The 25,796-nt window shown below is 31.9% G+C and overlaps 2 protein-coding genes across 2 annotated transcripts; both read left to right on the top strand.

Moving 5' to 3' along the window:
* Window positions 1-1,786: 1,786 nt before the first annotated feature.
* Window positions 1,787-2,596, top strand: LOC122593436. The gene has a single exon (XM_043765848.1). The coding sequence runs from the start codon at window positions 1,894-1,896 to the stop codon at window positions 2,485-2,487; it is 594 nt and encodes a 197-aa protein (XP_043621783.1). The 5' UTR covers window positions 1,787-1,893; the 3' UTR covers window positions 2,488-2,596.
* A 17,451-nt stretch (window positions 2,597-20,047) lies between these two features.
* LOC122593110 (protein DETOXIFICATION 40-like) lies at window positions 20,048-23,858 on the top strand. The gene is made up of 7 exons (XM_043765466.1): window positions 20,048-20,485; window positions 20,674-21,305; window positions 21,639-21,695; window positions 22,027-22,265; window positions 23,146-23,264; window positions 23,379-23,465; window positions 23,588-23,858. The coding sequence occupies exons 1-7, from the start codon at window positions 20,135-20,137 to the stop codon at window positions 23,651-23,653; spliced, it is 1,551 nt and encodes a 516-aa protein (XP_043621401.1). The 5' UTR covers window positions 20,048-20,134; the 3' UTR covers window positions 23,654-23,858.
* The last annotated feature ends 1,938 nt before the right edge of the window (window positions 23,859-25,796 follow it).

Here is a 25,796-nt window from a genome sequence, read left to right as displayed (position 1 = left end):
CGAATGATACCATCGCCGACACCACTAGACCCCCTTTCCTACCACTGTCACCGCATTGCGCGAGTGCCATGCTCGTTGTTGTAAAAAAGATATCAATACCACACACCTAACTATTAACAAACATGGTCTGCTAAATATAGCCTTAAAAATACTATTTAGTATTTACAAGTTTATCCATCAACTCTTAAATGACTAAATACCATCTTTATATCAATAACTTACACAATTCTCTGCCGCCATCATACAACCGACGTTACCATTATCACCACCATATCGTACAAACATCCATCTAATGCTATACAAGGTAAATCAATTTCTAGGCACATGATTTTGGTGAATAAACTATGTTTCCTTTCGTTTATTATCATCTTGTTTAAAATGATCATGAGTATGAACAAACTAATAAGAATATTAAACTAATGTATTATTTAATTAAAATATGCTTTCGGAAGAATAAAGAACGAGATATATTTGACTATAAAATATGATTTAAGATTTGATTATTGTAACCCACTCAAGCAATCAATGAGTCACTCATATTTATTTTATGTTATGATAGCGATCGATTGTTAAATGTACAATGGTGCAATATAAAAAAAAATAATTTTAAAGACAAATATAATACACTATTAAATTACACTATATAATATTAATTAAATTACACCATATAATATTAATTACATCATTGCTAATAATTGAACTTTATACTTCAAAATGCAAGAGCCTCTACCACCCCATCTTATCCTATATAAATATATATATCAACTTCGTTCCAGAAGCTTCAATTTTACCCCGATATATGTAGTTATGTACAATAGGATGATAAACGCATTTGATGGTGAGTGATATGATATCCATTTATGTAACTTACAATAAAGATTTATTTATTTATTTGTATGCGACAAGATTAGTAGGACCTTGCTCTTACATTCTTGGCCATCCATACATCAATGGCACACCATCTATCAACTTCCCAAATATATACAATAAACTATTTTTATTTATTTTTTGTTAACTTAAAGGATGTTAGCGTTGAAAACAAAAATCAGGTCTGGAATTAGACATGGTCTTCTAAGGACTGGTGTTAAAAATGTTTGTTGTAATTATTAACCCTTTTAAAAATTAGCCTAAAAGACTTGTTAAAACTATAAAAAAATAACATGTAGTATTCATTAATTCTCTTTCTTAATTTTACTTATTTTATCATATGTCTTCATCTAATAATTAGATTTTTAGATCATTTATTCTGGAGGGTTAATCATTTCCTATTTTAATGTGATGGTTAAAATGAGAATTTGTTCCGTGTGATTACCACCGCAAGTGAACAGGCTTTTGTTTCTTTGTTTTGTAGAAAACAAAATCTGCACATAATAAATTACTCGCGTGAAGTTGAGCGTAAGATAGTAAATTTACTTTTTTTTTGAGTATTTTTGTTTTTCACAAACCCCTATATGTATAGGACAGGACAGTGATATTCGTACCATTTATTTTAATTAATGTACCATAACTGTGCATTACTGACTTGTACAGTCAGTTATACAATATGTACATTGTGGTGCATTAATCAAAACTGGTGATACGAATATCAATTCCAATTCCTATATGTATATCTCGTCTTTTATTCTAAACTTTCAACGATACATAATGTACTTGTCCTACACACCGGTCCCCATTCAACCATAATCAAATTCATCTAAAATTCACTTTAAATTCACATTAAATTTTTGTGTTCTTCTTCTTTCTCATTCAACCATCTTTTATATATATATATATATACACACACAAGTAACACTACTCTGTCTCTCTATATATCTTTCTCTCTGTATATATATCTTTCATTAGTCGCCGAAAAACAGACTTCCGATAACTGAGGATTCTGTATTGTTATGATCCATGGCAAAGGGCCGCAAACTTACAGTCAGCCGGAGCGAAAGATTCTTAGGAGGCTACGGACACCACACCGACGGCGACGATGAAGGTATAGAGCTCGGAGAGCATGACGTTTGGTCGTTGGTAGATGACATGGTCACCGGGGGGACTGATCATCATTCTATCAACGGCGAGTGGGACTCACACGCCGCCACAATGCCTCGCCGACGTGGGCTTGTGAGAACCGCCGGCGGGCTATCGGTGGCTTTTGAGGATCAGGCCGGGAACATGATGGTCGCGTCGCCAAGGATTGTTCATCAGTTTCGTAACGGTGGTGACAGCCTGGCATCTCCACGTGGACGGCATATGGCCACGTCAGCGCCAGTCAACGTGCCGGATTGGTCAAAAATATATCGAGTTGACTCGGTAGAGTCGATACATGATTCGGATGATGGGATGGATGATGACCCGGACATGGTCCCGCCCCATGAGTATTTAGCGCGTAGCCATCGATCGACTGCCAAGTCGGTTTTTGAGGGCGTGGGTCGTACCCTTAAGGGTCGAGACATGAGCCGAGTTCGTGATGCGGTTTGGAGTCAAACCGGATTCGATGGTTAATTAATTAGTATCCAATTTTATTATGAAAGAAATGGATAATTTTTTTTCTTTTTTTGTTATCTTGTCGTTTTTTAGACCCAAAGATAATACATAATTGAATTTTAACTCATCAGCCTTTCCAATTCATGATTAAAGGAAAACCAAAACATCTAATCTCGCAAAAACTAGCTATCATTTAATTGGAATATATATGAAGTAACGACTGATCGATCACTCGGACATTAACCATATTATTGTAAGAATGTACAGTATAACAAACTGGCCGATTTCTATAGTTTTTAGTTTTATTTAACATGAACTAGTTTATAGTCGATTCTAACTATTTTCGTTTCAATGGCAGATTAATAATATCGTCCTAATTTATATTAGTTTTTTTCTCTTTGAAATGCTTGTTTATACCTACATATAAAAATAACAGCAATTCACTAATTTAATTATATCTATTAATATACCTAAAATACCTTTGCTAATATAAATTACACAACAAGTTCCTCAACTCTTAAACTACACTAATTATTATATTAATTATATTTATAAATAGCATACACTACTCGTTGTCACCACTATCGATCGTCGCCGCAACTCGTCACCACCGCATTGCCGGCATTTTCACCGCATTGCGCGAACACCATGCTAGTTTATATTAGTTTAATTCTTTGTTATATTTAAGTTAAGATTATAGGATTTTAGAAACACTAAACTTATTAGATGAAGTCACTATGGTTATGGTCTTATGGATGTATGTAGTTAGTATAGTTATAGTTATTTATAATTGAAAAAAGTGAGTATGGGATTGTTATGCACATAATCTGAAAGAAAAACCTCTTACATACTAATATTTTAATATTTTGAATAAATACTTGCCCCATGATTTTTATGTTTTAAAAAAAGTTATGCGAGGGGTTTTTCACATACTAATATTCTATTCTTCCTTTATCTATAATTCTATACTACTATATAAAAATTATAACCCCTATGTTGAAAGTTTACATAAATGGGACATGCGAATTGACCATAATACCCTTAATGAATTAAATCGTCATCAACTCATAATATTAAATTACACCATTAGTCCATTATATTATAAAATATCTTCGCTAACCCCTTCAAATCAAATACTTTTACCTACGCCAATAGATACCGCCACCACTGTCATCGCCAGCTCGCCGCCGCATTGCGCAGATATCATGCTCGTAAATATACAACGACATCCAAGTATAGTCACGTTAATTATTTTTATTTTTATTTTTGAACGACAATAGTGACGTTAATAATAGCAGTCGCTATATGAGCTTTTGTCCGTCTACATCAGTTTCAATCATGCTCATTGATAACACATGAAATTAGTTGTCCCATTTACACACAAAATTGTGATATTTAATATAAATTTTGGTTTATACTAACACACTACTCGCAGAATGTGATAACAGTTGCTTGTGACGTCGTTGTGACGGTGATGACGACCGGTGGTGATGATGGCAACAGTGATGACCGACGACTGATATTATAAATTAACTTATTAAGAATAAAATGATTGTTAGGTCAAAAATCGACTAAGTATGATTTGTTCAAAATAATTGAAGTTCAGTGAATGAAGCTTGCTCAGGATTCTGAAGACATTCAGAATAAAGCTCACTGAAGCTTCACTTCAGTTTCAGAATCAACCAACACTGAAGACGTTCAGACTAAAGTCAAATACTGAAGACTGAAGAAGAAGATCATTTCAGAAGCAGAGCTCAGAGAAGATCTTATCTGAAGGTGAAACTGAAGAAGCTCAGTGTAAAAGTATTTACAACACTTTTACACTGATTACGAGGAAGTATTTTTGCAGGCTTTAAACTACCTTTACCCGGTTAATAACTTTATACCTGAGATTGGGATAGTTTTGGCAAAATGTTGGGAATAAAGTATGTCAAGTCACGTCAAAGAAATTTACATACTTTACCTTAAACAAACATGTTATGGATTTGTCCAACAAATCCATAAATGCACCCAACCATATTTGTACGGCATTTGCCATGTCATCAAGACATGTTTGCCTATAAATATAAGACTTTTCACCCTTGCAAAAATGCTTGAAACTTTGGCAATTGCAGCGTGTGATATTACTCTAAGTATTCTTACGAGTAATTCCTTGTCGCATAGATCATTTGTATTTCTAGGGTTGTTTAGATACTTTCACAAGTGTGATTATCTTTGTTCCGCAACAACTCTTGTATTTTGTTTATAACAATAAATAAAATACATTGAAAAATACACCTCGACTCATTGCCATAATACTTGAATATAATTAGTATTTATATAGTTTCAAGCACTTGTTCTTTATTGTTCATATCCATATCTGGATCGTGGTTTCTAACTAGTCTTTGTCTAGAATCGAACCACTTGTCAGTCGGGTTACTTGATATAATTGTTCTTAGTGATAACTTGTTATTATATCTTTTACTTGTATTACATCTTGTGTAGGTGGACTCACAATGATTATTTCGCATCTAACTATTTTTTAGTATATGTGTGTATACTTGTTTAGAATAGTAATTTATTAGTTTTTATATGGATAATGATGTGGTATCTGCAGATTGAGTTTTATGTCTGTTTGATTGGAAACAAAATGAGTTTAATATATTAAGACACTTTGTTGACGTGTTTCTAAAGTGACCAATATTTTTAGGTATTTTGCAAATGACATTGGCGTTACCCTTAGGTCGCGTTTGGTTCGTAGATTCTGATGGAATTGGAATAAAATTACATTCTTTAGTACGTTTGGTTGTTCAATGATAAAGGAATATCATTCCGTTAGAATGTAAACATTCCTTTATTTGATGGAATCTCCATTACATGGGTATGGGGAAAAGAATCTCATTCTTTCCGTCACTTAAATCTTCAAAAAGTAAAAACATTATGTCAAATGACATTCGATCACTCATCATTATCCAATTCCTTTAACATATTTTATTTTTTTAAAAAACTTTTTATGAACCAAACACGCCCTTAATATATTGAACAATGCAATGTAAAGTTGAACACGAATATATGATAAGACAAATTGAAAAGTCACTGTCATTAATTAGGTCGCTCCATATTATACACATCCAATAATTGACGTTTTGTAGTTTATTTTAAAGAATTATAAAAGGATTAATTTGAATGTCCCATTATTCCAAATTATAAAAATGGAAATGACATATTTTTAATCCCATAGGTGGACGAGTCGTGTTACAGAAAAGAAACGACAATGGTTTCTATTTTAGGAACCTCTCTTTGCTGATCTATTTATTCGAACGGCTGTTGTGATCTATATTTTTAGAAAGTGTAACTTCAACTTTTGATCCTTATTAATTCACGTAACTACTAAATGCACTTATATATTGTACTTTTCTTTAAACTTGTATCATTAAGATACATGCATAATGCGTTAGGGTGGTGGTAGTAGGATAGTGATGGTGGGAGCGGTCGAGCGACATCTAATCAACATCATCTCGTGCCGCACTCAAACACTGCTTCCACCAATTAGGCATTAGAGGAGAAAAAGAAAATTTGTGTTATTGGAATAAAATGATTAGGGTTGATAAGTCATAATTGCCGTTAAAATAAAAATAAAAATGAGGGTATAAGCATTGAAATGAGATAACAAAATATAATTAGCAGGTCGTGAAAGATGACAAGGGATGACAAGTCATTTTGCCACAACTCTTAGTATACAATTACAAAGTTAATGTATCTTAAGGGATGTTTGGCCTAACTTATTTTCAAGCATATAGCATTATTTGTGTATAGCTTGTTTATGATATGCTTAACTTTTCTGGTTTATATTTATGTTTATAGACTTATTATAACTTAAATATGGAAAATAAGTTCATTAGTAAAAAAAACAAAAAAAACCCCAATAAACATAGCTTATCTATATAAGTCATATACAAATAATCTATAAACTTAACAACTTAGCTAGGCCAAACACCCTCTTAACATATCTAAAATGGATTTCACGCTCGTTAATCAAAGCTAAATTTCTTAGAAATAATTAATGCAATCTCACCTTTTAAAAAAGTCATCATTAATCAAACACATATTAAAGTAATGATAATATGACTACTTAATTAGTAGTTACAAACATATTTAAATATCTAATATTGACATGTCATGATTATATTAGTGATTAAGATTCAAATAAAATAAGTTACATAATAGTTTTGTTTCCTCCCTTTAAACCTTACCCATTGATTAAATACTATGAAAAAGTACCGTACATGGAAATAAAAACATGAAACACACAGAAATTGCTTTTCAACACATAATAATGACCATATATAGAAACACATCAATAAACTCCGTAATAAACAATAAACATGCAATTTTTTAATTTCCAGTGAAATTTACCTTTAAAAAAAAAAAAAACTAGTCTAATAAATATGATATGAATAAAATTAAGATATTATACATACATGTCATTAAATTTTGACCATATGAATATGTTAAAGCTTGTCCGATATTATGAGGTATAAATCTACAGTTTACTAGTTCGTGATCAACTTGCATATATCTTTTATACGTCCATACATGATATACACAGGGTAAAAAGAAAAGAGCAAAAAAAGCGAGATTTTATATATTTTTAGAGCTACCTATGATTGCTATACAATAAAAAGTATCAACTACTTAATTTCTTATGTTAATTATAAGAGTATTGAGTTTATCTTATGTATTTTACTAAAGATGGACATTACTAAACAAGTATAAACATGTGAACACATCATGAAACTAATAAAATCCATCCATGCGTAGCAAATTAAAAAAAAAAAAAAATCTTTTTAAGGTTTGGGAAATTAAAATAAATAAAATAAAAAATGGGTGGTAGCTAGTACGTAGTTGGGATGGGAACAAAACAAATACTCGTATTGGATTGGATGGATGGAGGGAAGGAGCGTTGGAGGATGGATACCTGTAAATAATGGAGGGCTCTACCTTTATCAAGAAAGAGACATCTTTGGTGATGTTTCGTTGCTTCCCTTGCGGCAAAAGAATAATACTATCGAGTATCGATATTATCTTATACTATGTAATAATTATTACTTTCTTTTTTTCTTTCATAAAAGTGTTAAATGCAAAATTACCATTTTACCTTTAATAAATTAATTTACATCATTAATTCTAAATATCTTCATTACCCCTTTACATCAATTACATTAAATCAATTACTTATACCTACTACCAACAGTTCGTCACCACCACAACCGCCGTCACCACCACCAGTCGTCGTTACCACCAAACGGCAGCTGCATTACGCGGGTACAATGCTAGTTATTATAAGTACACACTCACTCGATATCAAGAGCATGTTTAATTTGACGAAAACACCCTTTATTTTATAAATATATTTTCAAAAAACATTAAAAGCATAAGAAAAATTTCATATATATCTCAAATTAGGTACCCTAATTACATATTTACTCAACTTAAATTAATAATTACATATATATCTAAATTTTGTTTAGATTATATCATATATCCAAACCTGTTCACAATCATTTTCCTTTCTCAAATAAGTTTTAAAAGAAAAGTTAAAAAAAAAAAGAGTGGTTTCTACTGTTTAAGGTGAAATTAAAAATGTTTTTTTTTTTTTTCCACATTTGTTATTTTTTTAATTTTTAGACCCCAATATCTATTTACCTCCAACCTTTGCCCCACCCCTCGTCTCCCCCCACGCACCTACGCACTTGCCCGCTCTTCACCAAAAATATATGTCAACATGTTTTTTGCTTTTATGAAATAATGAAAATAATATCTTCTAATTTTAAATGTCTATTTAAATTTTTTATCTGTTTGTTAAATATGAAAAATCCCTCGTTTTTTCTGGAAAACTTAAAATGAAAGATTAGAAAGTATTTTCTATGACTAAATACAACTTAAACTTCTCGGTCGTTCCCCCCACCCTTTGATCAATAATATCAACATTTTAAGATTACTTTTATTTCACCCATTTCAAATTCAAATTATGATGTCCCTTATAAATGGATATCCCAATTAAATAAGTTTGTTTAAAGTCAATTTTTCACTTAAGAAATTCGAAAACACGAATATTAAAAATAATCTATAAAACGAACATAAGACACTTTAAATGTAAGATTCACAAAAAAAAACTTCACACAAATGCACCGCACATAAATCATGATATAAACAAATAAACACACGAAGGAAGCTTCACATATTAATTAGCCAATATTTGCAAATGTAAATGAATGAATAAGATACGTATTACGTAATGCATCTTATTAGTTTGTTTATTAAAAGAACATGAATAAAATAGCTCACAAAATATATACCGAATGTTCATTTTTCATCGCACTAGTAAGATATAAGATCGTTTGTATCAGCTTAGGTTATCCTTCTCATATAAAACTTAATCAACATGTCACATCAGCTTTCGATACATAATCCAGTACCACAAACATTTTTTTACATACACGAGCCAATAACATATGCATCCTTCCAACAAAAATCTAATGAGTATATATACACATCCAAATGTCATCCCTTCTCATTCTACAAAACCCTTCTCTACAAAAATTTATAGACAAACATCCTCCATATATATATATATATATATATATATATCACTCATAACAATGCTAAATACTTTCCTCACTAAACAAACATTTTTCACATCACCATCTATCTTCCACAAACATTCTCATTGTGGGTAGTCATTTTTGTTTGTATTTAACTTATCATTTTCGAAAAAAGTGATTATTTGTATCCACGTGACGAATATGATTATTCATGGAGTAATAATAATGTTGAAGTTATACCATTGTTAATCCAAATGTTCAAGTATGTGTCACGCACTCACGCTTAATTTGCAAAAATAGCTCACTAACCTGTAGTCTGGAATCTGGATAAGTAAAAGATTGGGGATTGTCAATTTAAAAAATTAGGATTGCCAACAAATATATTATCTGCAATATATATATAGGCCAAGGCTGATTTTGAGCTAAGGGTTATGATCATTTGAAAACTAAAATTTTCGTGAAAACTAGAAAACTGGTCAAAACATACTGTGATCTGAATTTAACACAATGTGTTTTTAATTTTTTTTTAAAAGCCACATTGTGTTAAGTTCATATCAAAGTGTGTTTGAACAATACTCTGATTTTCATGTGCTATAAAAAATACACCATGATTTAAAACTTAACACAATGTGTTTTTAGATTACACAACAAAAACATATTGCGTTTTTAGAAAACACAATTAAAATACATTGTGTTAGAATCAGATCACAATGTGTTTTGACCAGTTTTATAATTTTCAGCGAAATTTTAGTTTTTAAATGAAAATTTGAGTGCTAAATTGTAAAAAAGCCTTTATAGCGAGGTAAAATTTTAAAAGGCCCATTAACATGGCCAACTTAATCGAATTACTTAAGAGTAATTGTAATACTGACTTTCCCTTTCCTTAATGAAGGGATTGAAGGCAGTGATGTAAGAATATTCTAAATTCTTTAGATACAACCAGAACCATGAATTGCTTCTCTAATTTTAGATACAACTACGAAGTTGCTCAAAGAAGGATATTGGCAGTCTGGCTTGTGGCCAACCTTGAACAACGTAGGCTTGATGCAAGTTTAACCCGATACTTTTAAAGTATATTTTCGCTCTTAGCACAATCCCTACTTTCTTTCGAAACCTATCTTGAAGCAGATTATATTAAAAGTATATGAAATATGAGTTAAGTATAATAAAAAGTAATAGTAATACCGGAACAAAATCACTCTACTAAAGCGCAATACAAAAGAAGTGAAAAAGGTATGTAAATATACATACAAATACCTTTCTAAATTGGGCTCAGGCCTGATAGATTAACGGGCCAACAAATCTGATCTTAATACGAAGTATATTCGGCCGTAGCCCGCAGTCACTCAATAGTTATTAAATAAAACTAAGTGTATAAATCCATACAAAAACATGCTAATGATCCATGATCCGCATGGTAACTTGGTAAAGCCTTTTAGGTTTCACTCAATCACTCATGGTGCAATGTTCAATCTTTGGTTTGGTCTCTGTGAAATTTTTTCTTTAATTGATACACCACTAAAACTAAACTTAGAACGAATGGGTTTTTTGAATTTTTTCTTTTAAATGTAGGAAGCGAGTTTTATCTCCCACTCTTAGGGGAGATAATGTTGGCTACGGTATTTGGCAAGTTTTGACAAGTTTCATCTAATAAGAAAATGCCATGTATACAAGCAAAAAATTAGCCAATTCTTGCCAATTTGTTGCCAAAAAGTGAGGTGTAGTGGAGGTTTTGCTTGCCAATTTGCCAAATTTTGCTAAAAAAAAAAGTAAAAAAAAGAAGCTCCCAACGTTCATTTGCATCGGCCAAGACTAGCCGACGTAACTTGCCAAAAGTTGCCGATGTAACTTACGGATACTAGCCGATTCACATGTTATAGGCTTGCCAAATAAACGATGTTTGCTCATGCTTTTTGCCGATAAAGCTTGCCGACTACACCCGTGCTCTTATACAATTTTCATACCTCATTCTTTTAATTTTGTTCGCACTGTGGTACATCTCGTCTCTCACTACAATCTACCAATAAACTAAAACAGTATTGACATATTCTTAAAACGACATGTGGCGTAATCCTTGATCGACACATGTGATCGACACATGTCCTTTTAATTAATTAATTTTATTAAATTAGCTTTTTTAATTATAAATAGATTCAAATTCTTTATTAGACTTATCACTAAACTCTAACTTTTGACTTATTAATAACACATTCAATATCCTTATTAGAATTATAATTCAACTCTAACTCTTGGCTAATTAATAATACAAAAGACATAATAACTTTATTTGATTGATCGTTTTCCCATTAATAAATTGTCATTTTTTCCTCAATTATTCAACTTTTATATGTTACTTATAATAGGTTATTAACATGAAAACTTAAAAATTTTGAGTTTACGATCTGAAATCACAAGGCTATTTGCCGTCATCCACTATGCTTACAAGTTCCATTTTTGATGTGATTCTAAAAATCTAAGGTAAATATAAACCCTAAACATATATTATATTTATCATTACCGTTTTTATTATAATTTAGTTTCGATCAGCGGTTTACTTTAACCATAATTTATTTTATACCAGTGAATGATGTATGAGACATATTCGAATTTCTTTTTGATACAATTTATAATAAATGTATGAGACATCGTACGGATATTAAAACTAGTTAAATAATAAATGCTGTTAAACAAACAAAATTTACAGAAACGAGATATTATACTGTGACAACTGACAAGCCATACCAAAAGGTCAACGGCGGTCTTTCCGCACGATATTGGTGTTATCTCATGCCATACCACCAATCTTATAATATTCAAATTATAATGATTAATTACACAAACTAATAAAGATCTTATTATGTAATTGTATATTTAAAGATATTAATTAATTACACACCAGCTTGCTTATTTATTTATTTATTATTTTTAATTTTAATAACGAGTCAGTAGTTATTAGTTAAAATTCGAGACACCACAGTGATATCTACATCATACCCCGTATCATTATTTTGATCTTGCCGCATCGTATCTCACAATACATTGAAAATTTTACGATTCATTCACGTCACACTCTGTACCACTATTCGAAATTTCGAATCATACCAAATGATATCTTTAATATATTGAAAATTTGATTCAACTTTATGTATTCCGATGTTGTGAATTTAGTATTTACCACAACATTATTAAAAAAATATCTATGATTGGGTATTTTTAGTATTTTCTTATGATTAGTGAAAGTAAACATAAACGTTATGTTGTGGTATCCCCGTTAAAGAAAAATGGACACCCACAACAACACACGAAAAAACCTTTTAGTTGACAAACATGTTATGATGAAAATTTAGAAAATGTAATCTTGTGATATGTGTTGTTACAATTAATTTCACGTCGTATCAAAATCTAACTGAAAGTGAAACTTTAAACCAAAATAAGTTACTATCTATATCTATACTATCTAATAAAACAATCACTTTTTTTTTCTTTTGAACTTTCTGTCTTTGAAAAAACAAAAATTCTCTTCTCTTTTATTCACTAATTTAAATATCTCCATCTAATATACTTATAATATCTTAATGAAATAATTTACAGTATAGATCCTCCAACAATTAAAAGATCATATAGTACTTACTGTTACAATTGAATATATATATTGTATGTGTGTATCGTATATACAGTTACAATTGAATGTAACATCAACTGCTTCTACATTCACCACTATCATCGCCCCCATCACCGTCCCCACTGTCGTCACCACTGCCGCACCCACCACCACCTCCATTATCACTACTCTCACGCCACTATATTGCACGTAAGTATAAACCAAACCATGTACTATGGGGCGCACATTTAAAGATGGTCCTAAATAAAAATTAAAAATAATTTTTTTTTTTTGAAGTATATATATATGAGATAAAATCAAAATTGTATATATACTAAAAAAAAACTATATACAGAATGAATTGATAAACGTATATCTCATAATTCAAAAATATAAAAACAATTCTATGAGCTAAATCATCAAGATGATCGTGTGTGATTCAAAGGAGAATGCCATGTTTCAGATGAAAGATGATTTATTTCATTTTATTTTATGTTTTATTGCGGTACCTTATAGGTGGATGGCTTTTTTAATGTATATTTCTATACAACATAGCCTAAGGGAGAGCAGAACATAACATTATCTATAAAGAGGGCAATCAAATGAGAACACCTTTAAAATAAGAACTCAATAAAAATATTTAATAACGATGCATTAAAAGTTCATAAAACTAACATAGTGTATAACTAATTATCATAATTTAAGTTTTTAACAACGCATTGATATGTCAAAATTTAGAAAATCATCTTCTTTGTTTTGTGCATCCATCTGAGATGCATATTCATCAAAGTAGATGCATCCAACAAAAAACGTGATTTTTTTTATTTTGACGGATCAATGTGTTGTTAAACACTTAAATAATGATAATTAGTTATACACTATATAACAGAGATATAGATACATATATATATATAGAGGGGAGTTATTACGAGAACTAATAAAATGTCGAGAACTATGAGAACTAATCAGGTCCATTAGATTTACTAGATCAACGGTTAATAATAATCAGTGGCATTCTTGTAAATAAAGGTCGTCCATATAATCAAATTACGTACGGAAGGGTAAAATGGATAGTAAAAAAGGATATAATAACACAATCATTTATTAAAACTATAAAATACACCATTGTGTTTCACTAAACATGCCGTGAAACTCTCCTAACCCTTTTTTATGAAAATTCAATTCGTTTTAAAAATCAAAAACAAAATCAGTAAATGAAGCAAACAATTCGTGGTGTTCATTCAACAATTGTGTACACCAGTTAGTTCACGGTGGGCACATTTGTGTACACCAGTTCATTTCGATGTACACATTTGTCTACACCGATCGGTTCACGGTGAGTACATGAGTTTGGATGTTATATATAATATATATTTACACTAGTCGGTTCACCCGTATTTGTACACAATTGTTTACAGCAGTCGGTTCACGGTGGGAACATTTGTGTACACAAGTCTGTTTCAGAAAACACGTTTGTGTAACCAGTCGGTTCACGGTGGGCACATATGTCTTATATGTGATCGGGATATGGCACGTATATCATTTCTTTGTCTTTGGATCTATAAGTACACTTTCTGAAATTTGTAAAGCTTCATCTGAACATATAAAAATATGATACAACAAACATATAAATTAGCCCACCATTATTGACACGAAGAAGAATTATCATTAGCGGTGAATAAAATAGTGAACAAAAACCCATGAAAAGCAAAAAATAAAATAAATAAACAAATTTGGAAGATTTGGGTTGGGAGAGTCGTTTACGTTTTCATTTTCATGGTTTAGCTATTTAAATTAATCAACATAACTGATAGAGAGATTCATGGGATTTTTTTTAGCTAATTGTTAATTATTTTAATTAATATTGCAAAATTACAATACTATCCTTGCATATAATTAAGAGTTTTCATAGTTCTCGACATTTTATTGGTTCTCATTTTATCTTTTTACTATATATATATATATATATATATAAAGAGAGAGAGAGATGAAGTTGTTACATGTTCCGTAATGATAATATCGGCAACAGTAGAAAAATCAAATGTAAAAACTACAAATAAAAAATCTAGGGTTTTATATTAAGATAGATAAATCGATCGTTAGAACGATATATACAATGAATTAGGAGAAGATTTTGTGGGAAGTTTGGGGGCTCGATTTTGGGCTTCAAACACTAAGGGTTTTTTTGGATTAGCAGAAACGTAAGCTTTTATACATGGGGAACAAAATTATAAAATGACACTTGAGGATGACACGCAAATGTAAGTATATTCCGCGTTAGACTACATTTTTGTATAAGACTAAAAATTACGTGTCATAACCCTTCAGATTTTACAAGTAATGATAGTTTTTTTATGACACACATTTTTGTTTGTCATCGTAGATGTGCGTGTCATAATTTTGGTGTCATTAGAGGCTATTTTTCTATTAGTGTAGGTTAGTTTTATGGAATTTTAATGCATCAAAATGACGTTATTAAGTGTTATCACCGTGTTCTCATTTTAAGGGTGTTCTCAATGGATAATCACCCATCTGCGAAAGGGTTTTCTTGATTTGCAGTTATAGTCAAGAACAACATTATCTAAAACTAGTCATATGTTCAGATGATGCGGCGGTGCGGTGATGGTGGCGGCGGCGACTGCGGTGTTGATAGTGGCGTGGTTATTAATATAAAAGAAATTGACATAAAAGAAGATATTTTAGTTATTTTAAAGGTTGAGTGATGTATATTGTAAATAGTTTCATTAAGAGTATAGTTATAAGTATATTAGGTGAAAATATTAAATTATTAAATAAAAACAAATAGGTAGTAGGGCAAATCAAGTTATTTTTGAGAAAATATGAGGCTCAAATGTTTGGGCAAAAGGAGCTTGATTTTTACACATTGGTTTTTGATTCACATACGGAATTTGGAAACGATCTGACCAGTATACCCTTAACTATTTATTCCTAATTTACTCCTACATTTATGGCCTTTTATCCTTTTTCCTAACAGCCTTCTCACTTTTTCTCCCTTTCAATATGTGTTATATCTCCATCTCCATTTTCTATAAAATAAGAAGAGTGATCGACACAAATCATCCCTGTGGTTTGTCCAAATAGTCAGGTTTCGTCCTTTAACTTTCAAAACCTCATAGACCATCCTTTATAGGTGGAAGACAATCACATTTGATCCTTTATGATAACAGACGTCATCTCAAGTCCGTTAACTCCCTCACGTGTCTTCCGCGTGAGGGTAATATAGTCACTTTATCAAAATTAAAGGACCAAACATGATATAATTTTAATCTTCAATCCAAATGAAACTCAAAGTTCATTACCACCACCACTATCATATTTTTATCTTTGATCCAAGAAACCTAAAATCATATATACATCTATAATATTTACATCTATCTATATCTATACAATTACAGATATCCTTTTGGATACAATCACTCATTCACTCATAACAATTGAAAATAACGAGTCCACGACCATCACCCATTTCGTTCAAATAAATATATAATGTATACCATATATAATTATATATAATAATAATGATATTAAAGCTATTTATAAAAATAAAAAAAGAGGGAAATCAAGGACGAATGTATAAATATACAACGAAAAGCAGATTCAATTCGTATAAACTGAATCCTTTTTGTTTTTCAAACCATTGGTGTATCTCCAGAAATCAAGAGACGGTGGCTGTGGTGTGGGGTGTTGCGCCGGTAGTGATGGCAAGTGGCGGTGGCTTTGGTGGTGGATGGTGGTCGAAGATCTATAAGATTAATGCTAGTCGTAGGAGATTAACAAGACCACCACTACTCTATACTGTTATTGAATGAAACAAATAAAGTCGTTCTTCCACACCATGGCGACTTCCGCTCGTTATTCCGGTCACTGCACCGCCACCAATTATCATTTCTGGAAACCACCTTCGAAACCCACCTTTAAAAAACCAACCTCAAAAACTACCTCTACCTATGAATCGGATCTGACATCAAATATATATACACACATAAACATAGACGTGTACCACTAGATTGTTTATAACTATTTTCTTGAGATTCATATGAACATATGATTAAGAAAGATGACTACACATGTTCGCTATGACTTTGTAAGTGGATTTGATATTTTTGTTTGAGGTCAAAGTGGTGATTGTGATATACATTACGACGAGTCTTTTTTTATGTTGAATTTGGATTTGTGTAATATAGATATAGGTATGTAAATATTTTACCAGAGATGGAGAATCAATGAATATGTAATGAAAATATATGTAGATAGAGATAGATATAGAGATAAAGTATGATTATTTTTGGTATTTTGATTAAAGATGAAAAGCGGTGTTGATGAAAATGGGTGTTGTTAGTAGTTTATGCAGATTAAAGAGAAAAGAAAAGAAAATTCCAAAAACAAATGTAGATAAAATTAGGTAAAATCAGTGATGGTCCTTTAACAGTGTAAAAGACTCAGATATCCTCACGTAGATTGCACGTGAGGAGGTTAACAGATACGAGTTGACGTCTGTTATCAATAAGGATGAAACTTGATCGTTTTCCGCCTATAAAGGATGGTATCTGAGGTTTTGAAAGTTAAAGGATGAAACCTGACTATATGGACAAACCACAGGGACGATTTGTGTCGATCACTCAAATAAGAATCAAGAAAACATATTATATAAATTCCAAAATTTATTTTCGATGACTTTGGAAGAAGCAACTATTTGATTTATTGTATGAACGTTGATGATTTTCGATGTCCTATTTCTCTATAGATCGATCATGTCGGATTTGGTGACTTTAACAACCGCAAACACGTATGATCGAGTGTCAATCGAAAAATGGTTCAATTCAGGTAATTTAACATGTCCAAAAACAGATGAAAAGGTAAATGGTGGTAACTTAGTTTTCAATTTGTGATAAAACGTATAATAAAGCAATATTTAGTAAAACGAACATTTTTAACAAGGATTGTTTGGTTGAAGCCGGTGTGTTTTAGTATTTATTGGACTTGATTTGTGTTAAGAGCCAAAAATTAAAAATTGCGACTTTTTTGAATCTTTCAAAGTACTCAAATAACAAGAAAATATGGATGCAAAAAGAATGCGTTGGTGGCTATTTTTGGGTTGTCCATTGCAGGTCGATATAAGGCGATCTTTGAAACCATGTGAAGATCTAATAGATGTTTTAGCCATTTAGCTACACTGGCTGAAAAACCGTATGGAACGAAGTCGATCCATTTTCTCCCCTTTTTTGGCAACTAGCAAAATATGAAGTAAATAAATATGGGAAGTGATATTCGTACCATTAAGTTTGATTAATTTACCACAATGTACAAGTATTACAACACACTGTAGAAACAGTTAATACATAGTTATGGTAAATTAATCGGCTGTGGTACTAATATCACTTCCCAATAAATATAAAATAAAATAAAAACCAAGGTATATTAATCCAATTACTAAATAAGATTTCTTTGTACCAAGTAAAAGTTCTAGGGTAAATATCACCTCCCTTGTTTAAAGCGAATTGAATAGATCCGAACTTCTGATACTCTACCGACTGGTTTATCCTATAGCTTCTTTCGAAAAGATAAATGGAAAAGACAAATTAATTTATGATGACAGAAATACAAATAATTTTTAAATTGTAAATTTATCTGAACTATGCACGTACATACACGCATATGTCACTTATAGTAGTGACATCTCAAATATCTTGTAGTGGTAAAATTAAAAACGAATAGACATACAACCAATGTTTTAAATACCGGTAAATACCGGCCGGTATCACCGGTATCGGAGACCACGCCGGTATTTTAAGTCCGGTATTTTTTCGGTATTTTCACTATTCAATACCGGCCGGTATTTCCGGTATTCCCGGTATTTTCCGGTATTACCATATCGGTATTTCCGGTATTTTCAAAATATAAATTTTGATTTTTTTAAATAATTATTTTTATGATATTTTAATGTTATTTTTTGTTATTTGTGAACTTTAAAACCTATATTTTGTTATAAAATACATATTTGGTATTATTTTTGAGTAAATTATAATTGCATTTTGACTTTTTTTGTTAAATTGTAACAAGTTTTGTAGGATTTTTACACAAAAAAATATAATAAATTAAAAATAGTTGTACCGGCCGGTAATTCCGATATTACCGATAATACCGGTAATACCTGAAAATTTTTCCACACCGATATAACTAAAATACCGGTTTTAAAACATTGCGTACAACCGGCGGGATCGAAAAAAAAAAAAAACTGAAACACATGGTAGCTTAATTACAAATAAAATTACAAAAGGTTTAGTTTGCATTTGACATATATTTCCACAATATTTTATTCTACATGGTAAGATTGAATTGTGTCAATTTAGAAAGGAGCTGAGATGGTACCTTTTTTTTAAATTTTAATTAAAAAAAGGAAGATGCATGGTTTTGACTTTTGAATCTAGCTAGCTACGAGCACAGGTTGAAAGATAGCTTCATTAATTAGAGCTCCCACACCAAACTACATCTCCCACACCAAACTACATAAATATATATAGGAAAATGTTAAGGGCTGTATTTAACGTGCATAAAAAAACTTGTATCTTCTATATTAAAAGTCCGTCCCTAATTTTCATGATAAATGTAAAAAACAATTTATGCACCTTAAGCACAGCCATAAAGATTGTATTTAGCAAACCCCATATATATATAATACGAGTAAATATTATAGAGTTAATGACGACATCTAATTTCCCTTTGATTCAAAATCATACTATACGTACTGTCATTTAATTATTATAATTCATCACGTAATCAATCAAGTAGATAGGGTCGGTCAAGATGGTAAGGCAGCTGGTCCAATTTTAATTATAAAATCTAGTCGATCATTTGGATCGAGACGGAGATTCTTAGCTAGCTTTGCATATCTACTCTTTGGGTCGTAATTATTGCATGTCCATTTTTCATTACACAGATAGATGGCCCATATATGAAAGCTAGAGAACTAATACACCTGTAATAATTAGATAATGAATGAATGTGTAAACATTGAACAAATACAGAAATTAAGCATTATATCCGTGTAAATTAAAACGTTAATTAAACCACATATATATATTGGGCCACTAACAAACTGCATGCACGTGGTTAAAAAAGAGTGTATGTAATGGGTGATGATAAAGATAAACTCGATCACAACTATTTTATTAACACATATACAATAAGTACAGACTGACATGTTAAATTATAGTGTAACGAAAATGATTGTAAAGTTATAAATACAAAAAGAAGAAACGAACATTGCCAAACTAAATTGAAAATGACAATATATAATACAAAACCAATTAAGCAAATTAAAATATAATGTTGTTTTCCTATATAATACTCGTAAGATAGAAGCTAGAAGAGACGTGATGAAAGAAAGAATTCAAGCCATCAAATTTATTTAAACAAAAATATAATACTACTACTACTACTAATAATAATAATAATAAGAATGGAGTCTCAAACAAATGAGCTTGATAACTACTACCCTCTGTTACAACCAATTCAAGAAAGTACAACGCCGCCAGCCGCCTCCAGGCATGATGGTGGTGGCAGCATGGAGCTGGAGAGGGTGCTTTCCGACACTAGCAGTGATACACCGTTGATGAGGCGGTTTTCATTGGCCTCCAGGATTGAGCTTAATCTACTGTATAAGTTGGCGGCACCGGCGGTGATGGTTTACTTGATCAACAACGCCATGTCTATCTCTACACGAATCTTCTGCGGTCAACTTGGAAACATGGAACTCGCAGCTGCCTCTCTTGGTAACCAAGGGATTCAACTCTTTGCATATGGCCTCATGGTGAATATTCAATTCATTTTTCCTATATTTATATGGCTAGCTAGTACTCGTAGTACGTAGTATTTACTACTCTATTTAAGTAGTCGTCACATTATATAATTAGTATATATAATAATACGTAAGTTGTTATATGTATATATGCCAATTAATTAACGTACCACAAACAATCGATCAACCCGGCCGGCCAGCTCGGAATGGGTAGTGCAGTGGAGACACTATGTGGTCAAGCATTTGGTGCACACAAATATGATATGCTTGGAGTCTATCTCCAAAGATCCACAATAGTCCTCACAGCCACAGCCATCCCAATCACTATGATTTACGTTTTCGCAAACCCCATTCTAATATCACTAGGTCAATCTCCCTCAATGGCGTCTGCTGCAGCCCTATTTGTGTACGGCCTCATTCCTCAACTATTCGCGTATGCCATCAATTTTCCTATCCAAAAGTTTCTTCAAGCTCAAAGTATCGTGGCGCCGAGTGCTTTTATTTCGGCTGGAACCCTGGTTGTGCATCTGATCCTTTCTTGGATCATGGTATACAAGTTAAGGCTGGGCTTGCTTGGCGCCTCACTGACGCTAAGTTTGTCATGGTGGGTCATAGTTGTGGGCCAGTTTGTTTACATCTTGATGAGCAACAGATGTAAGGCCACATGGAATGGGTTTAGCATCAAGGCGTTTGGTGGTCTGTGGGAGTTTGTAAAATTGTCAAGTGGGTCTGCAGTGATGCTGTGTTTGGAGACGTGGTATTTTCAAGTATTGGTGTTGATTGCAGGGTTGCTCGAGAACCCTGAGCTAGCATTGGATGCACTTTCGGTTTGGTAAGTCGATCTAGTTAGTTTTCATCTCGTTTATTTCATTCTAACAGCTAGCTTATAATGCTTTCGGGCCATGGCCCCTTTGAAAATGGCCCCAACTGACGGGGTTCATTTGTGCTAGCTACCACATGTCAAGTAGACCGATATGATGCGTCTTTAATTAATTAAATGTGTCTCGTTTCACCTATCCAATCTCTACCGGCCACCTACTATACCGTGGTTTAATTTTCTAGCAATTCGTGGTCCAAAAAGGACCATCCATGCATATATCTGAGTTTCACATTCAATGCCATAAAAACGTTGGTCTACCATTAATCTGTAGCACAATTTATGCAGCATGGGTGTCAATGCGCTGTCGTTCATGATATCAGTCGGGTTCAACGCAGCTGCCAGGTTAGTTTTAATTTCTTGACTAGCTAGTTTCAAAGATTGAAACTGATCGAGTAATCAGACATACTGTCACTCGTATATATATGCATGGTAACATCTTATGATTATATCGAAACCGAAAGTACCCAACTACTCAATCAATAGGTAGGTTGTGGGTTCCAGGCCGGCCATTGGTGGAAACATATATATATATATAGCTTATAGATACGTGTAGATCGATTTTGTATGGGTGTGTGGGATAATTACCTTTCTACTATATATTAAATCCGAAAGTGAAAATTCAAAGTAACTCACGAATTAATTAGCACTTTAATATATATAATTCATAAAACAGTGTTAGGGTCGGAAATGAGCTTGGAGCAGGAAACGCTAGAGCTGCAGCATTTTCTGTATGGATGGTGACTAGCGTCTCATTTCTCATTGCCATAGTCACAGCAATGCTTGTGTTGTCAGTGAGAGACGTCATTAGCTATGCATTCACAACTGGTGAAACTGTTGCTAATGCAGTCTCTGATCTTTGCCCGTTATTGGCCATCACCATAATCCTCAATGGCATACAACCCGTTTTGTCAGGTATTATATATATATATATATATGGGAAAATAAATGTTAGTTGATGTTAACATTACAAAAAAAAAATGCATTTATTCATACTTCCTCTAAAGAATTGTGAAAAAATTTATTAATCTATTTACGCTTAAAAATGTTTAAAAAGTATACACACATAAAAATGTGAAAAATTTTGAAAAATTATAATCTTTTCACACTTATGTATGTCTAAAGAAAAAATTCACACCTAAAAGTGTGAACAAATGTCAAATATATTCATACTTAAAAGTGTGAAAGTCAAATTGTAACACCTAATTTCTCCACACCTTCCTTGTGTGAAGAAATTTGGTGTTACAAATTATTCCTTACACTTCTAAGTGTGAACAATTGATATAGTTTTACACACTTAGAAGTGTGAACTTTTTTTTCTCACATATACAAGTGTGAAAAATTTATGATTTTTCAAATTTTTAAATATGAATACTTTTTAAACATTTTTAAGTGTGAACAAATTAAGAAATTTCTTCACACTTCTTTAAAGTAAGTGTGAATAAATGACATTTTTGTTGTAGTATAATATTATGATGTTGCTTCTCACATCATATTTTACACGTGTCAAAAAGCACCCCATGAATTTTATGCTTTGTGAGGGAACATCATCTATGTATAGCTTATATGCTTCCCGGCCCATCATGCATATAAGGTTCATGTAGGAACCAATAATTGAATTAGAAGAATCATGAGAGCCTCTAAATTATAACGTGATTTTTGTATGTGAACAAATTTGCTCACGAATGAATAAATCAATACTTGAAATTATTTATGTTCATATGTGAATAGTTCTTATATGAACCTTACCCCAAGTTAGCTTCTGAATATTGATGCATGGCTTGATCAAATTAAGGTGTGGCTGTTGGTTGCGGATGGCAAACTTACGTTGCATATGTGAACGTGGGATGCTATTATGTTGTTGGCATTCCTCTTGGACTCCTTCTTGGCTTCCATTTTAACTTCGGAGTCAAGGTAACATACTTCAAATATATTGCAACAACGTAATTAGTGTGTGTACATTCTTATTCAAAAATAACCACAGTTCTATCAGCATTTCTCATGAGACTCGTTCATGCATCTTATTAGGGAATATGGTCGGGAATGATTGGAGGAACCGGGATGCAAACTCTCATCTTACTATGGTCGACTTTTCGCACAGATTGGAAGAGAGAGGTAATATACAGGGTTTTTTTTTTTAAAAAAAATTTATTTCTAAGATTGATTTTTTCTTGTAGAAGAACTCATTTATTGTGGGAACTTAATTGTTATATATATATATATATATATATAAACAGGTGGAAAAATCAGCCCAACGTTTGGATAAATGGGAAGCAAACAAAGAAACTATTTTGAAGGAATAAAACTCTAGTTTAAATGGCTCAATTAGTTAAGGAATCCTTTGGATTTAGATCCAAATAAAGGTCGAATCATCATATGGATATGTTGTTATTTCTTAATTGTGATCATATTTCCAACAAATAGCTATGTAACAATCATGAAAATATATTATATTTATATATAGTGCTCTAAAATTTGATTATAAAAATAAATATGGAGTTGTTCTCATTTAAGCTTTAGATAGAAACTCCTCAATTTTAAACAAATAATGGGCCCCATGGTATTTATGGATTAAAAAAATAAATTGTGAGGATTCTCATCCCTCTATATATATATATATACTACTTGATTGATACTTTCTTTTTTTCATGATACACGATGATTTTCAATGAAGAAATATATATATTTGTTTTACTTGAATACATACGAGAGCAAGTACCCGTGCGTTATGGCGGTGAGATTGTGGTGATGATACCTAGGTCATAGAGTGTAATAGGTTATAGGAATTGATATGTCATAGAGTATGATAGTCAAATGATTTAGCCGTACGGGCTCCTCCCTCAGATTTAATATTTTGTCAAAAGTATATCGAATGACATTTCTAATGAAAGCATGAAATTTTAAGAACACTCATACACTTTTTATAATTTATCGATGTACAGTTTTTGAGATAAAAGATTTTTGAATGAATTGGAGGAATAAATGATTTATGGAGGAGAGAAAAAAAAGATGATTGGTTGAGATTTGAGGAGAGAGAAATGATATTATAGTTATTTTAGGTAAATATAGAATAGATAGCTAAGAAATGCATTTTAGGAAAGTACTTAAAATCAATATTGAAAATTTCAAATTTAATGTTAAAAATCTAGAAAAAATTTGCTTTTATAATATAGTATAGATATAGATATCATTAAAATGAATCTAACATTTGCAACACACATTAAACACCCTTCCTTTCATGACCTCCGCCGCTAGACCACACTCCATCTCGCCGAAAAATACTTCTATTCTTCTCTGTCTCTCTCTGTCTCACACTTTTCATATTCCGGCGACCCCCCACCGCTGCTCATCTCACTGGAAAAACAGGCACACCTAAAAAAAATGCTACAAAATTAACCTAAAAAAAACGCTACCAATTTAACCTCTATCATCATAATAAAGGACGACCACGCCCATCGTACCGACGTCGTACCTCTTGAAGGTAACCACCGTCACGTCGCGCCACCACTTGAAGGTATCGTACCGACGCCACACCTGAAGAGAATACTGTGTTCACCCCAAATATCTGCAATCTTGAATTGAATTTGGATTTTTTTTAGAATGTGGATTTGTTTATGCAATTATTGTCTCTTTTTTTTATGTGTTTTAAAAAATTTAGTTTGGGGATTTTTGAAATTAGGGGTTTTTGAAGATAAATATCTGCTTTTCAAGAAAACATTTTGAAGATACGATACTGAGCCATATGGAGATAATACGTATTGCTAGGAAAAAATAAGCCTTGAAGAATAATTGTGTATACTCTTTGTCAACAGGATGCGTCTCTGCTGTGTATACTCTTCCATAATGTTGAATTTGAATGTTATTTGAGTGCCATCATGGGTTAGGTTCAGACGTATTATCTGGATCTGGGGTTTGTTGATTGATGATGATGATTTGAGCTATAGATATATGTGGGTATAGTGTGTGTATGTGTGTGTGGGATAGTGGTGAAGTGTATATATAATTATGTATACATGTATATATACGTAATGTGTAAAATAAAGCATTTTTTTAGTTTTGTTTAATAAATTAAATCCACAAAAGCAAGCCACATAAGCGGTCAACACTATAAATTCAAAGGTGGTAACTGGCTAACTTTATATCAGGTCAATTTTGAATGCAATAGAACTCTTTATCAGGTTCCAGCCATACAATAAAAAAACGTTAGTTTATGCACTCCATTTTGGGCAAACATTTATTCAAGATATTAAAATATTGGTATGTAACCCAAGGTAGGTGCATAACAGCCCCATACTCACTTTTCTCATATATATATATATATATATATATTTGAATAGAGTATTTGCAGAATACGATTACAAAATCAAGTTTTCAAAACAAAAACTAAAGATCATGAGAGGACAAAGTAGATACATAGTGCTTGACTTTACCTCTGAAAATCTAATT

The sequence above is a fragment of the Erigeron canadensis genome, chromosome 3 (genome assembly GCF_010389155.1).
Source record: "Erigeron canadensis isolate Cc75 chromosome 3, C_canadensis_v1, whole genome shotgun sequence".
NCBI lineage: Eukaryota > Viridiplantae > Streptophyta > Magnoliopsida > Asterales > Asteraceae > Erigeron > Erigeron canadensis.
Note: the sequence above shows the minus strand (reverse complement) of the source record. Positions and strands in the feature narration are given on the sequence as shown.